This window comes from Spinacia oleracea, chromosome 4, assembly GCF_020520425.1.
Source record: "Spinacia oleracea cultivar Varoflay chromosome 4, BTI_SOV_V1, whole genome shotgun sequence".
Taxonomy (NCBI): Eukaryota; Viridiplantae; Streptophyta; class Magnoliopsida; order Caryophyllales; family Amaranthaceae; genus Spinacia; species Spinacia oleracea.
In genome coordinates, this window is record NC_079490.1 from 153,956,973 (window position 1) to 153,973,100 (window position 16,128).

The window sequence follows — 16,128 nt, forward strand, 5'->3', positions numbered from 1 at the left end:
ATACATTAGTTTATAATACTCCGTAACTTATTTCATTATGAGTGGGTACCAAACCGTCAGAATTTTTTTCAAGTCTAAATACTCCGTATTAAATAAGCACCTGAATACAATACGGAGTATTATGTATCAAATTGTGAGAATTCTTTTCAAAAAAAATTATGTCATACTCTAACTGATAATTGCTCACCCAAATCATCGAATTTTTTTTTGCAACATATATACTAATTGAACTACAATTTCAATCCAATTCACCCACAATTTCTAATTCGTCAATTTTTATTTTCTAAGTATAAATTATGTAAATGTATTTTTATTTTGATTTCCTATATATATAAATACTGTAATTTTTTTTTCTTCTAATTTTGTATACAAATCATAAATATTTTTCTAAAATAAAACATTAAATTATTCAATTCGTAAATCAGAATATTAAGATTTTCCTACCTTTTTTTTTAAACATGTATAATAGGTTATATAAATTAAATATTTTCTTTCCAATTAAAATAATGACACGTAAGCGTGCCATGTCATCATTGTGACATGGCTTAAAGGTCGCATGTTGCGACCTTTATCATTTTCGTGAAATTAATATGCAAAATTAGAACTTGAAGGAACCAAGATGAAATTGAATGCGCATAAACATAAATTGAATTAAATAAAGATGATAAAGATTATTGTATGAAGTGGGGAAGATGATTAGGATTGAACTAATAATGAATAAATGTAGGAAGAGGGAAGAGAAGTAGCAGGTGGGTGAGAAAGGAGCAAAGAAAGAATGACGGGTGGTTTTTTTCAAAAAAAAAAATTAAACGGGTGGTTTTTTTTATTAAACGGGTCGCTTTTTTTTAAAATGGAACTTGATATAAATGATATGTGGTACTCACCGCACACGTCATCATTTTTACCACCTCCAGCCGGTCATTTTCAGAAAGGGACCACGCAAAGTTGACACCCTATATAGTTGAGACCTTCTAGGAATAATTCATAGTTGGACCCTTTTAAAGTTGAACGTCCATAGTTGGAACTGCCTTTGTCAATTTTTCCATTAATAAATAATATTAATTTCATAATTTTAGTGCGAAAAATCGAAAATTTATTATTTAATTGATTTCCGATTAACATGGATTCAAGTCTAGGTCATAAAAATTTAAAATTTAACATAAATTTACAATTTTTATGGTGGTTTTTAATCATAGGTATCTAATTAAATTATAACTAATTATGAAAATCAAATTAGTTCTAAATTATTCCAATTTTCAACAAATTAATCATAATTACAAATTAGATTGCATAATTAACAAGGCTAGGCATTCAAACTTGTTAAACATATACAGTAGGTCAATCAAAAATTCAAGATTTATCAACAAGAATCGCAAATATTTAATTTAACATCTTAACTTTACAAAATTTTGCATTCGAAAAACTAAAACCACCGAAAAGTCATAGTTAGGCTTCGAATTTGAGAATTCTGGGTTCGGCAGAAAAATAACATTTTTGTCAAAATTTTAGAATGCCTTTTACATGCGGAATTGACACAAAAATCACTCGATTTGGATGAGTAACGAAGAAACAGCCGAAAAACTGCGTACGTATAATTAAATAAACGCAATTTGCAATTAATTAACAATTACGAAAATTAATCACCCCTTTTAATTCTTGCAAATTTGTAATATTTAACCATGTTCATGCAATTTAGATTATGAAAATAATAAGAGGCTCGTGATACCACTGTTATGTTATGATACATATGACAATTCATAAATCATGCGGAAAAACCATAAAGCCAGGAAAGCATATTATATTCACATAATCATTTAGCATAGAATTGATGCATACATGTTGTAGCGTGCCTTCCCTAGCTGCGCCCGAACCGAACAAGAACAAGTCTTTAGGACTCCAAATGTCGTCCCTCCGTAGATAGTCCACAGTACGTCCGGATCCGCCTCAAGTTAGACCAACTAGAATCGCCCTTAAGGTTACTAGGAATTTCGGCTAGTGTTTGCAAGTGTATGGTTAATTTTATTTCAAAAACTTACCCTTTGAATACTTCAATCGTCTCTGAAAATAATGACCCTAGGCCCTTATTTATAGAGGTATGGAAAAGGAACTGGAATCCTATTAGGATACTAATTAGTTAAACTAGAATCCTAGTAGGACTCTAACTAATTAATTTTATCCTTTTAGGATTAGGAATTTAATCATCAAACAAATCCTATACAATTTAGGTTTCGTATGTGAACAAAAACTCTACACGAGCATGACCCACGAGCGTGCAGGCCATGCCCGCGCACAGCCCACACGGTCGCTCGGCCCACGCGAGCCGCAAGCCCACGCGAGCAGCAGCACAGCTCGCAGCCCATCGCTGCGCGCGCTGCCATGGCCTGCTGGGCCTGGCCTTGCGCTGGGCCTGGCGTGGCCTTGGCTGTTCGTGTGGCGCGCTTGGCTTGCTGGGCGATGGCCTGGCTTCGTGCTGGGCCCTCGTCCGGCAGGCCTCGTCCGATGCTTATTCGTACGATACACTTCCGATTAAATTCCCGGTTCCGGAATTCATTTCCGATACGAACAATATTTAATATTTCCGATTCCGGAATCAATTTCCGTTTCGAACAAATATTTAATATTTCCGTTTCCGGAATTATTTTCCGACACCGATAATATTTCCGATTCTGACAATATTTCCGTTTCCGGCAATATTTCCAATTCCGGCAATATTTCCATTTCCGATAATATTTTCCGATATGTACCATGTTTCCGTTTCCGGCAACATCTACGACTTGGATAATATTTATATTTCCGATACGATCCATATTTCCGTTTCCGGTAATATCATCGTTTCCGGAGTATTCATTTCTTGCTTGTGACGATCTCAGCTCCCACTGAAACCAAGATCCGTCGATTCCGAATATCCATAGATAGAGTATTTAATGCCATTAAATACTTGATCCGATTACGTACTATTTGTGTGACCCTACGGGTTCAGTCAAGAGTAAGCTGTGGATTAATATCATTAATTCCACTTGAACTGAAGCGACCTCTAGCTAGGCATTCAGCTCACTTGATCTCACTGAATTATTAACTTGTTAATTAATACTGAACCGCACTTATTAGACTTAACATAGAATGCATACTTGGACCAAGGGCATTATTTCCTTCAAGATTTTCATCTCTTACTAGTCATCTTGCATTCTAGTCATCTAACGTTTTCTATGCGTCCATCTTTATAGAAAACTCCGACCAGGGACCATTTTCAACTTTTGACATTCAAGTTCACTTGATAGACATTTCTTAGTCACAAGACTGGTCCTGACAGTCTATCTTGAATATATCGTCAAATTGAAGGGACTCATCATTTAATAAACCACAAATTAAATGGAAAAATGAATTCTATTCATTTATGTGAATGGTTAACCAATAACGTTTTACAAAGTATTAAACTCTAAAACTTTAAAACATTAAATAAGGACATCAAAGCCATTCTCCAACATGCTTGATTCCCATAGCTGCAGTGTGGGAGTTGTGCGTCGCCTGCGGCAGAGGTTTAGTTTAATGGATCTGAGATATTGTCGCCAGTTCCAATCTTGCTTATCTCGACTTCTTTTCTTTCAACGAACTCTCGTAGAAGGTGAAATCTACGAAGTACATGCTTGACTCTCTGGTGGTGTCTAGGCTCCTTTGCCTGTGCAATAGCTCCATTATTATCACAATACAGAGCTATTGGTCCTTTAATGGAGGGGACTACACCAAGTTCATCTATGAACTTCCTTAGCCATATAGCTTCCTTTGCTGCTTCATGTGCAGCAATGTACTCCGCTTCAGTTGTAGAATCCGCAATGGTGCTTTGCTTAGCACTTTTCCAGCTTACTGCACCTCCGTTGAGGCAGAAGACAAACCCAGACTGTGATCTGTAATCATCTTTGTTGGTTTGGAAACTTGCGTCCGTATAGCCTTTAACAATTAATTCATCATCTCCACCATAGACCAGGAAGTCATCTTTGTGCCTTTTCAGGTACTTCAGAATATTCTTGGCAGCAGTCCAATGTGCCTCTCCTGGGTCTGACTGGTATCTGCTCGTAGCACTGAGTGCGTACGCAACATCCGGGCGTGTACATATCATAGCATACATTATTGAACCAATCAATGATGCATATGGAATCCCACTCATTCGTCTACGCCTCATCAAGTGTTTTTGGGCACTGAGTCTTGCTTAGAGTCATTCCTCGCTTGGAGTCTGCCATATTGAACCTTTCAAGCACCTTATTGATATAAGTGCTTTGACTGAGTCCAATCATCTTCTTAGATCTATCTCTGTAAATCTTGATGCCCAGTATGTACTGTGCTTCTCCTAGATCCTTCATCGAAAAACATTTCCCAGGCCAAATCTTGACAGAGTTCAACATAGGAATGTCATTTCTGATAAGTAATATGTCGTCGGCATATAATACTAGAAAAGCAATTTTGCTCCCACTGACCTTCTTGTATACACAAGATTCGTCTGCGTTCTAGATGAAACCAAAGTCACTGACTGCTTCATCAAAACGTATATTCCAGCTCCTTGATGCTTGCTTCAATCCGTAGATTGATTTCTTAAGCTTGCATACCTTTTTAGCATTCTTTGGATCCTCGAAACCCTCAGGCTGTGTAATAAACACAGTTTCTGTTAAATTGCCGTTTAAGAAAGAGGTTTTGAAATCCATCTGCCATATTTTGTAATCGTAATATGCAGCTATTGCTAACATTATCCGAATACACTTTAGCATTGCAACTGGTGAAAAGGTTTCATCGTAATCCACACCGTGGACTTGCCTGTAACCTTTTGCAACCAATCTAGCTTTGAAAACTTCAACTTTCCCATCCTTGTCCTTTTTCAGTTTGAAAACCCATTTTCTTCCTATGGCTTGGTAGCCATCTGGCAAATCGACCAAACCCCAAACTTGGTTTTCAGACATGGAGTCTAATTCAGATTGCATGGCTTCTTGCCATTTCTTGGAGCTAGGGCTCGTCATAGCTTGTTTGTAAGTCGCAGGTTTATCACTTTCAAGTAATAGAACTTCATAGCTCTCGTTCGTCAAAATACCTAAGTACCTTTCCGGTTGAGATCTATATCTCTGCGATCTACGCGGGGTTACATTTCTAGATGGTCCTTGATTCTCACCAAATACTTCTAAAGATCTCTGAGTTTCATCTTGAATGTCATCTTAAGCATTCTCTAGAGTTTGTTGTTCGACTCGAATTTCTTCGAGGTCTACTTTTCTCCCACTTGTCATTTTGGAAATGTGATCTCTTTCCAAAAAGATACCATCTCGAGCAACAAACACCTTGTTCTCAGATGTATTGTAGAAGTAATACCCCTTTGTCTCCTTTGGATAGCCCACAAGGATACATTTGTCAGATTTTGGTTGAAGTTTGTCTGAAATTAATCGTTTGACGTATACTTCACAACCCCAAATCTTAAGAAAAGACACTTTTGGAGGCTTTCCAAACCATAACTCATATGGAGTCTTTTCAACAGCTTTAGACGGAGCTCTATTTATAGTGAGTGCAGCTGTGTTTAGTGCATGTCCCCAAAATTCTATTGGAAGTTCGGCCTGACCCATCATTGATCTAACCATGTCTAGCAAGGTTCTATTCCTCCGTTCCGACACACCGTTCCATGAGGTGTTCCAAGAGGAGTCAATTCTGATTGAATTCCACATTCTTTCAGATGGTCATCAAATTCCTAGCTCAGATATTCACCGCCTCTATCAGACCGCAGTGCCTTAATATTCTTCCCTAATTGATTCTCTACTTCACTCTGAAATTCCTTGAATTTGTTAAAGGATTCAGACTTATGCTTCATCAGGTAGACATAACCATATCTACTGAAATCATAAGTGAAAGTGATAAAGTAGCTGAAACCACCTCTAGCATTTGTACTCATTGGTCCACATACATCTGTATGGATTAAACCCAATAGTTCAGTTGCTCTTTCTCCAACTTTAGAGAAAGATTGCTTTGTCATTTTGCCAAGTAAACATGATTCGCACTTACCATAATCCTCTAAGTCAAATAGTTCTAGAATTCCTTCCTTTTGAAGTCTTTCTATGCGTTTCAAGTTAATATTGCCTAATCGACAATGCCACAGATAGGTGAGATCTGAATCATTCTTTTTGGCCTTTTTGGTATTTATGTTATAAACTTGGTTGTCGTGATCTAATAAATAATGTCCATTGACTAATCTAGCAAATCCATAAAACATCTCTTTAAAATAAAACGAACAACTATTGTCTTTTATTAAAAAGGAAAATCCCTTAGCATCTAAGCAAGAAACAAAAATGATGTTTTTAGTAAGACTTGGAACATGGCAACAATCTTCCAGTTCCAAAACTAGCCCAGGGGGCGCAACGACAAATAATAAGTTCCTACAGCTAATGCAGCAATCCGTGCTCCATTTCCCACTCGTAGGTCGACTTCACCCTTGCTTAACCTTCTACTTCTTCTTAGTCCCTGTGAATTGGAACATACGTGTGAGCCACAACCTGTATCTAATACCCAAGAAGTTGAATTAGCAAGTATATAGTCTATACCGAAAATACCTGAAGATGGAACGACTGTTCCGTTCTTCTGATCTTCCTTAAGCTTCAAGCAATCTCTCTTCCAATGCCCCTTCTTCTTGCAGTAGAAGCATTCAGATTCAGAAGTGGGTTGGGTCACCTTCTTCTTTTCAGACTTGGTGCCGCCAGGTTGCTTAGTCGGGCTGGCCTTCTTGCCACCTTTCTTAGCATTCCTCTTCTTGCCAGATTTCTTGAACTTGCCCCCACGCACCATAAGCACATCTTGCTTATCACTTTTGAGCGTCTTTTCAGCGGTCTTCAGCATACCGTGAAGCTCAGTGAGCGTTTTGTCCAGACTATTCATACTGTAGTTCAGCTTGAGCTGATCATACCCGCGATGAAGAGAATGGAGGATGGTGTCTACAGCCATTTCCTAAGAGAATTGCTGATCCAGCCGACTCATATTCTCAATGAGTCCGATCATTTTGAGAACATGTGGACTTACGGGCTCGCCTTTCTTAAGCTCGGTCTCAAGAATTTGCCTATGAGTCTCGAATCTTTCGACTCGAGCCAGATCTTGGAACATGTTCTTTAACTCAGATGATCGTGAAAGCATCTGAGTTGATGAACATTTTCTGTAGATCTGCACTCATGGTTGCAAGCATTAGACATTTCACATCCTTGTTGGCATCAATCCAACGATTGAGGGCTGCCCGAGTGACCCCGTTGCCTGCGGCTTCGGGCATCACCTCTTCCAGGACATACTCCTTTTCTTCCTGCATAAGAACTATTTGCAAGTTCCTTTGCCAGTCAAGGAAGTTTTTCCCGTTCAACTTCTCCTTTTCGAGAATTGATCGGATGTTGAATGAATTGTTTTTGCCATAGTAAAAACTACAATCGAAAAGAATAAACAAATAAATAACCATTCACAGTTTCTCTTAATAAAGTTAAATTCTAGTGTACATGCATAATTTATCATTTATTAAGCATTTTATTCAAGTTATGTGTTCCGGCAGGTATGAATAAAATGATTCCAAGATCCTTAAATCATTGAAGAATTAAGCACATTATGTATTTAGACTCAATTCTAAAATATTTTAGGTAAGAAAAGCCTTTTCTAATAGTCTAGAAACTACTCTTGGTTGATAGGTACGTCTAAGAACTTATTAGGTAAACCTATCTCATTTGCCACGACATAAAAGGACTCCTTACTTATATCGTCGAGTTTCACCAAAACTAACATGTACTCACAATTATTTGTGTACCTTACCCCTTTAGGATCAATAAGTAACACCTCGCTTAGGCGGAAAACTATTACTAAGATTGATGTAAAGGTTTATCCAAGTAAGTGTTATTTTGGCATGGCACCTTTTATCTCAATTTTAAAGTTTGGAACTTAAGGCTCTTACTATGTTGGTTAGATTTCAAGTGAACTAAAATCCTTAATCATGCAACATAATCAAGCCATAATATCATGCATAATTAAGACATATTTAAAGCAATAAATAACTTAAAACATGCATAAGATATAAATGTGATCTAGTATGGCCCGACTTCATCTTGAAGCTTCAACTTCAAATTCCGTCTTGAAAATGGATTGGAAACTTCGTCTTGAATTTCACCATGGGAGGCGCCATTTTCTTCAAATAGGATAAGGTATAATTTAAACTAATTACAACTATTTGATGGTACGCATACCATATTTAAAATAAAAACTTTGGTGCATTAGAACAAAACAAAAATAGTAAACTAGCTTAAAGAAGAAGAAACATAAGCCTCTGAAGTACATTGTTACACCAATCCATTATACAAATTAACTAGATTACATACGAATTGAAACTGAACTCAAAACTCATTGAACCAAGCCTCATCTAAATCTAGGTAAAATATAAACAATTTTAAGCTATGAAATAAATCAGGTCACACCGGGAAAGGGAGAGGCTTCTCAACTCAACTAGAAAACTTAAACTTCTTTTTCAATTAGGAAAAAATCAGGTAAAATAAAATCAATCAAACATCTCAACTCAGAACACTAGAAAACCTTAAACTTCTTGTCTAAGAAGCTTGTGTCAGACAGTTTACAGGCCACCTTATTTTGGATGATAAGGGCTCTGACATAAAATCCTGAGAACAACTAGGTTATAGTAAAGAGATCTCAAACACACAAGAATCAATCCAATTAATCTGGTTTTTCCTCAATTAACAAACAATTCAATAGAATTAAAACCTAATTGCAATAACATAGAAGATAATAACACAACAATATCCCATTTCATTATCTATGTGTTTAATCGAAGAAAAAAATAACTTGGAGTATCGAAATTTAACAAAGATTTCAAAGAATTTCACTTATGCTCTATGACTCGCAATCTCTGCAAATACCCAATTCGATTTTCCCTTTTCTGATTTTTTTTATTGCACCTCCAATTTGATCATCCCATTCTGATTAATGCAAACAAAAACTAATAATAATTGTGAATAAATGAAATGTCTAGTGAAATAAGAACTACGGAGTATGAGATAATTGAACTTACATAACTTAGGGATATAAAATAGAGAAATCAAACCTTCGATTTACTGGAAGAGTATCATAGAAATTGATGTAAAATTGATGGATTTTACTTAATCAAGATAAGGACGTTATAATCTCAGAGGACAGTTGTTAGGGTCGGCGAAGCACTGGCTTGGTCGGTGTTGGCTATGTATTGAAGATGGTAGAATGATAGATGTGACCAACAAAGATATGAGAGAAGGGAGAATGGGAGATGTCGTTCCTAATTTGCTGATGAAAATCATGTCATTTTATTCTTTTTTAATATGACAAGCTAAAGCTTTAATGAGATAGGCCCATGGTCGAACGTCCCAACCCAACCTTTATAGCTCCCACGATAAAAGTATTATGAATGTTACCAGACTGATAATCATTAAAAAAAGTACGTAGTTAAAAAATAAAAGTTAAACCCGAATTTTTAATGTGTTACAATTAAGTGATACCTAAAATATAAGTGGTACTTTTTACTCAAAGTGTTACAAATTAGTGTTACATAATACCAAATGCTACAAACAAGTGTTACCTAATATCAAAGTATTACAAAAGTGTTACTTATATATCAAATAATTTTACAATTTAAAAAGTGTTACCATTCGGTGTTACCTAAGGTCACTTTTGTACTAGTGTACGCAGACCATATTTAAATTAAAAACTTTGGTGCATTAGACCAATTTTACATTCAAATTAATGGTACGCAGACAATATTTTCTATCCTATTTGGGCCATACTAGTCACTTTCAATAACCTGCAAAACAGTACATATACAATATATACCATTCACCCATTCATTTATCAATGAATGGCCCACATAGCTGGTTAGTAGAACATATTATGCATCACATAAACATTTGCAGCAATTAATCAAGGGTTCCAATAATCTACCAATTATTCAATCCTTATTAATTCTAATCAAGTTGATTTAACCTTAAAGGAATGTAGACCTAATCAAGAGTTTATGACTAAAAGCTCCCACTTAAACCAATAAATTTACATGCTTTACTAATTTTAAACATAAAATTTTATTCCCTAGTCTAACCGGAAACATACAAATTTAATTAAAATTTAAAGCTCATATAAATTAATAATTGAATCCTTTAATTTATTTTCAGTTGAATTAAATAAATAAATTTAAATTTATTCAAGGTTTTAATTTTAGTAAAATAATTAGTTTAAATTAAAATTTATAATAATTAGATTATTCAAAATTAAATTCTGAGAAAATAATATTTAAATTACGAATTTTAAAGTTAATTAAAATCGTTTCCGAACTGAAAATTCAAAATTAAATTCAAAGCGCATCAATCGGATCAAGACGAGGCCATGGGCTTGCGCCCATGCCCCGTCGAGTGCACGAGGCATCAATGCCCCTCGAATGATCGCATGGAAATGCACGAGCAGGCCACACGCATACGCAGCCAGCCCAGCCACGCATGCGCGCAGCCTGCCTTGCTCAACACGTTCTGGTCTGCTCGCTCGGCGAGGCAGCGCGCGCTGTGGCGCAACATCCATCACTGACCACACGCGTCTGCTCGCTCGGATTGTGCCTTGCCCTCATCGCCCATCGCCCATGCGCGCAGCACACACGCCCAGACATCACTGCCTTGCGCGCGCGCCACACTCGTCTCTCGCTGCATTCGTACCGCATGGGCGACGAGCTCCCTTGCTCGTCGTCGCATGCCCGCACTATACAACACCCCTTAAGGGTAACACTTAGTTTCCATTTCTTTGTGCGTGCAAAATTCATGAGCGAATTATATAAAAAATTAAAACTTTTAATTCAAATTTATTGACAAATTAATAAATTATATTAATTTCATAAATTTAGGGAGAAAAATCGAAAATTTATTAATCAATTAATTTCCGATTATCATGGATTCAAATCTAGGTCATAAAAATTTAAAATTTATCAAAAATTAACAATTTTTATGGTGGTTTTTAATCATGGATACCTAATTAAATTATCAATTAATTATGAAAATCAAATCAAATTCTAAATTATTCGAATTTCAACAAATTAATTACAGTTACAAATTAGGTTGTATAATTAACAAGCTTAGGCATATAAATTTGTTAAACATATACAGTAGGTCAATCAAAAATTCAAGATTTAACAACAAGAAGCGCAAATATTTAATTTAACATCTTAAAAATTACAAATTTTGCGTTCGAAAAACTAAAACCTCCGAAAAGTCATAGTTAGGCTTCGAATTTGGGAATTCTGGATTCGGCATCAAATCTTTAATTTTAGTCAAAATTTTAAAACGCCGTTTACATGCGAAATACACTATAAAATTATACGATTCCGACCATTATTGACTAAACTGCCAAAAATTCTGCGAACATATAATTAAATAATCGCACGCATTTGCAATTAATTACAAAAAATCAAAAATTTCGTACATTAGTCAGCCCTTTAATTCATTGCAAATTCATAAAATTTAACCATGTTAACTAATTATTATGGAATTAATTAGAGACTCGTGATACTACTGCTATGTTATGATACATATAACTGAATATAAATCATGCGGAAAAACCATAAAGCCGGGAATCCAAATTAATTTCCACATAAAAATTAGCATAATTTAGGACACATACACTTTGTAGCGTGCCTTCCCTAGCTGCGCCCGAACCGAACAAGAACAAGTCTAGGACTCCAAATGTTGTCCCTCCGTAGATAGTCCACAGCACGCTCGGATCCGCCTTAGATTTAATTAACTAGAATTGCACCTAAGGTTCTATGTAATTTTCGAATTTTATAGCAAATAAAAATATGAGTTTTAAGCCTAAAACTTATATGAATACTTGAATTAGATTGTCCATAAATTGTGAATATGATCACCTATTTATAGGGTAGGGAAATCGGATTCTAGAATCCTACTAGGAATCAATTTAGCTAATCTGAATTTAACTTAAATTCAATCACCTAATTTCTAGTAGATTTAGGAATTTAATCTAAACGAATCCTAATCGATCAAGGCTTCGTACACAAACACACACGCACAAACCACGAAGGGCGCCGTGCGCGCGTGCTTAGCTCGGCCCAGCAGCTGATCGCAGCCCACGAAGGGCGCGCCAGCTTGCTGGCCTTGCTTGCGGGCCAGGCCTTGCTTCTCGCTTGGCTGGGCTTGCTTGCTTGGTCGCAGCGGGTTGCGCCTATGTGCTTGTGCGCGCGGGGTTCGCTAGGCGTTGGGCCTAGCTTCGTGCTGGGCCTTGCGTCTAGCAAGCTCGTCCGATGTTTATTTCGTACGTCGCGCTTCCGATTAATTTTCCGATTCCGGAATTCATTTCCGTTACGAACAATATTTAATATTTCCGATTCCGGAATAAATTTCCGTTTCGAACAAATATTTAATATTTCCGTTTTCGGAATTATTTTCCGATTCCGTTAATATTTCCGATTCCGACAATATTTCCGTTTCCGGCAATATTTCAGATTCTGGCAATATTTCCATTCCCGATAATATTTTCCGATACGTACCATGTTTCTGTTTTCCGGCAACATCTACGGCTTGGATAATATTTATATTTCTGATACGATCCGTATTTCCGTTTCCGGCAATATCATCGTTTCCGGAGTATTCATAATTTTCCTTTGACGATCTCAGCTCCCACTGGAACCAAGATCCATCGATTCCGAATATCCATAGATGGAGTATTTAATTCCATTAAAAACTTGATCCATTTACGTACTATTTTTGTGACCCTACGGGTTCAGTCAAGAGTAAGCTGTGGATTAATATTATTAATCCACTTGAACTGAAGCGGCCTCTAGCTAGGCATACAGTTCACTTGATCTCACTGAATTATTAACTTGTATAATTAACACTGAACTGCATTTGTTAGACTTACCATTAAATGCATACTTGGACCAAGGGCATTATTTCCTTCAGTGCGACCGAACAAGCCTTGTTGTGCAACCGAACAACACTTTGTGCGACAGAACATACCCTTTGTTCGATTGCACGGCTACGCGGGATTGCTAATATAAAAAGAAATTCGCAGCATTGTTTGAAAAAAATTAGATTTTACGTAATTTCATTTTTAGAATTTCATTTTAGGATTAGCTTAGAATTCTAGAGAGAGAATTAGATTAGGGCTTAGATTAGAGGTTAGGATTAGGATTCTTAGCTTCAAATTCTTAATTCTTAGTTGAATTCAAGCACTAAATTTCTGATTTCTTTTCTCTTTCATTTGAGTTTTGTTCTTCAATTTTGTTCTTCAAGTTTGATGCAATTTCAACAATTCAAGGTATAAATCTACTTTTCTCTTTAATTTGTTCTTTCATTCTTTAATTTCTTCATTAATTTCGTTTAAGCTTTGATTTCATTGTTGAATCCTAGAATTAGTTTCATATTTTGAATTTTCTTGATTTTCCCCCCAATTTTGATATTTGAATTTACTGATTTTTGTTGATTCAATTAGTTTCATTAATTCAATTAGTTTCATGATTATGATTAGTTTTAGTTTAAGTTTAATTTTGATGGTAATCATGCTTATTGAGTAGTCTTAGTCTAGAGGTTTGGGTTGAAGCCTTGGGAATGAATTTGGGGAAATTGTAGGGAAATTCATGATTGATGTTGTGATTAAACTTGAGTTCATGCTAGGATTTCCATGACTATAGAATTAGTAGTTGCAAATGCTAGTTCCATAGGATTGATTGGAGTGCATTGTTTTGATTTGGCAAGAGATTGTGAATCTCTATGATGCATGTGAAAAGTAGGTCTCAATCATGAGTTGTCTAGTTTTAGGATCATGCGAGAGCTTTTCCTTGATTAGAGGCTTAGCGTGTTCTATCCGAGAGGTGGCGAGCACGTCAATAGTAGCTTTTCCCCTATGTATCAAGTCCTTGCATAAACATTGTGTGTTGACCTTTGTTCTTCTGCTAATTCAATTTCCATAGCCGATTCCCGAAATCTCTAGAATTTCTTTACTTGTTCATATTTCATTCTTTTCTAGCTTTCATTAGATTCATACAAAAACTCATTTTCCATTCGAACTAGCTTTTGAACGCATTAGATTGAAAAGTCAAACATATTCATTCTCTTGGGACGATCCCTATGCTTGCCGCTATAGTCAATATAGCCGGTTAGTTAGGTGTTTTACAAATTTTGTTTGATTGAGGTGTGTTCTTTCAACGACGGAAAATACCTCTATCAAAATGGCGCCGTTGCCGGGGAACGGCATCATTGTTTGATTTATCTCTCTAGTTCACTAGTCTAGTTCATTTTTTATTTTTCTTTTAATTTTCAAATAAAATCAAAAAAATGTCAAGAGGGTTCTCAATTTCTCAATTTGTTCATGAACCATTTTGGATTTACTATAATAGAGTACATGCGGAGCTTGAATGTCGTCGCATCCATGGAACTCTTAATGGTTTAAAGGGATGGGACGTATGTAAGGCCATATATTATGGAGTGAATAGGGAAACATTTGAGATTCTTCAATCCAATTGTAATGGAGAGCTTCAATACATGCATTGGAGAGATGCCATGTCTTTCTTTGTGTGGTTTGCTAGAGTTCAATATTTTGACTCTCATGCTTATTCTCATAATTTTTCGCATCCTTGCATGAATGTCAATGATCTCCCTCATGTTTCTAATGTTAATGCTCATGAGCTTGATGACAACCATTCTCCCCATGTTGATTCTCAAAACTCCTTGCATTGTGAATTTTCAAAATCTTGTCTGTGTCGCAATTATATTGATGATGATGATTATGATTATGATTCATGTTATGCTAAGGATGATAATCAATTTAGTCAAGGGAATGATGTTGAAAAGGGTGAGGTATTGAACTTAGAGGTTACTCCTCTTTCTCCCACCTCCCTTCCCTTGAGCGAAAATGACTCTCACCCCATTAATGATTGCCCATTGAATATTGAGAATGAGTTGGTTCATTTGGGATGTGAAGGTTCTATTGAGGATGTCATTGAGTGTGAAGCACCTAATTTGGCGGTTTTGGATGATTCCGAGAGTAGTAATGAAGTTGATGGTGAGAGTTTGATTGAAAAATCCCTTGTTGAGATTTCTTGTGCTCCTTGTGATGTGAGTGAAGTTGTTTGTGAAACTTGTGTTCCCACTCCCTTCCCTCATACCCCTTTCCAAATCAAGAAGCTCGAGATTTATCCTTCCTTTCCCATCTCACTTCCTTATTTTCTCCGAGCCTCATCACTTGAGGATTTTCCACCCCCCATTCATTCCCCATTGCCTTGTTTGAACAATATTGAGGAAATTGGTTCTCTTGCCACCCAAAAAGAGTTCGTTGAGGAGCACAAGGCTTTTCTTTTCCCTTTTTCTCTTTCTCCTTTTGATTCTTCTTCTTATTTTCTTATTTTTCCTTTTGATTCTTCTTATTCTTGGCACCCCACCCCCTATAGGCATAGAGTTGCATTTTACTTTGTGCATGCCTCTCATTTGACTCTTGCCTACTTGTTATTCTTGGATATGTTTGCCATTTCATATGAAAAACTATTACGATCATTGTCGGGGTATTTACTAGAGGTAAAAGGTGTCAAGCTAATGACGTAAAAAGAGCGCTTCTCGGGAGGCAACCCGTGGGTTTTGGCCATTTCGCCCATGTATACTAATTTTTCTTGATTTTTGAAGTTTTTGTGCCTCAAGCTTTCTTGACGTGGAAATCTTCGCATCCATCTTTGCCATGTTCGGTTATTCTTATTGGTGAGGTCGTTCGTTATTACGGTTCTTTGCGGGACTTGCTCCCATGACATCTCCGGTAATATCCTTCTAACTCACATGCATTCTTTGGGGTCGGGCATCATTCATGTGGGGCATTGGTTGGATGGGTAGTTGTGCCCCTCCTAGTTTCGTTTTAGGCCTTGAGGACATGTCTTAATTCAAGCTTGGGGGGAGATTTTATTGTTTGGATTGCTACTTTGATCTCCATGTGATGGATTGCTTGATTTTGTGAATATTTTGGATTTTGTGCATATTTCTTGATTAGTGTCTTTGATTTTCTTTATTTTTCTTTTCTTTTCCTTATTTTCTTTTTCATTTCTTTTCTTTGTTTTTCCTTTCCTTTTTGTCA

The 16,128-nt window shown here is 36.4% G+C and overlaps 1 protein-coding gene across 1 annotated transcript; it reads right to left on the minus strand.

Annotated features, from left to right (window-relative positions):
- Positions 1-5,962: 5,962 nt before the first annotated feature.
- On the minus strand, positions 5,963-9,360 carry LOC130459163 (uncharacterized). Its single transcript, XM_056826347.1, has 3 exons — positions 9,098-9,360; positions 6,573-7,421; positions 5,963-6,483 (listed from the first exon to the last, which is right to left on the minus strand). The coding sequence occupies exons 2-3, from the start codon at positions 6,958-6,960 to the stop codon at positions 6,467-6,469; spliced, it is 405 nt and encodes a 134-aa protein (XP_056682325.1). The 5' UTR covers positions 6,961-7,421; positions 9,098-9,360; the 3' UTR covers positions 5,963-6,466.
- Positions 9,361-16,128: the final 6,768 nt, after the last annotated feature.

Excerpts from the sequence above, each read along its gene's own strand:
- LOC130459163 (XM_056826347.1), bottom strand. The coding sequence starts at position 6,960 with ATGGCTGTAGACACCATCCTCCATTCTCTTCATCGCGGGTATGATCAG.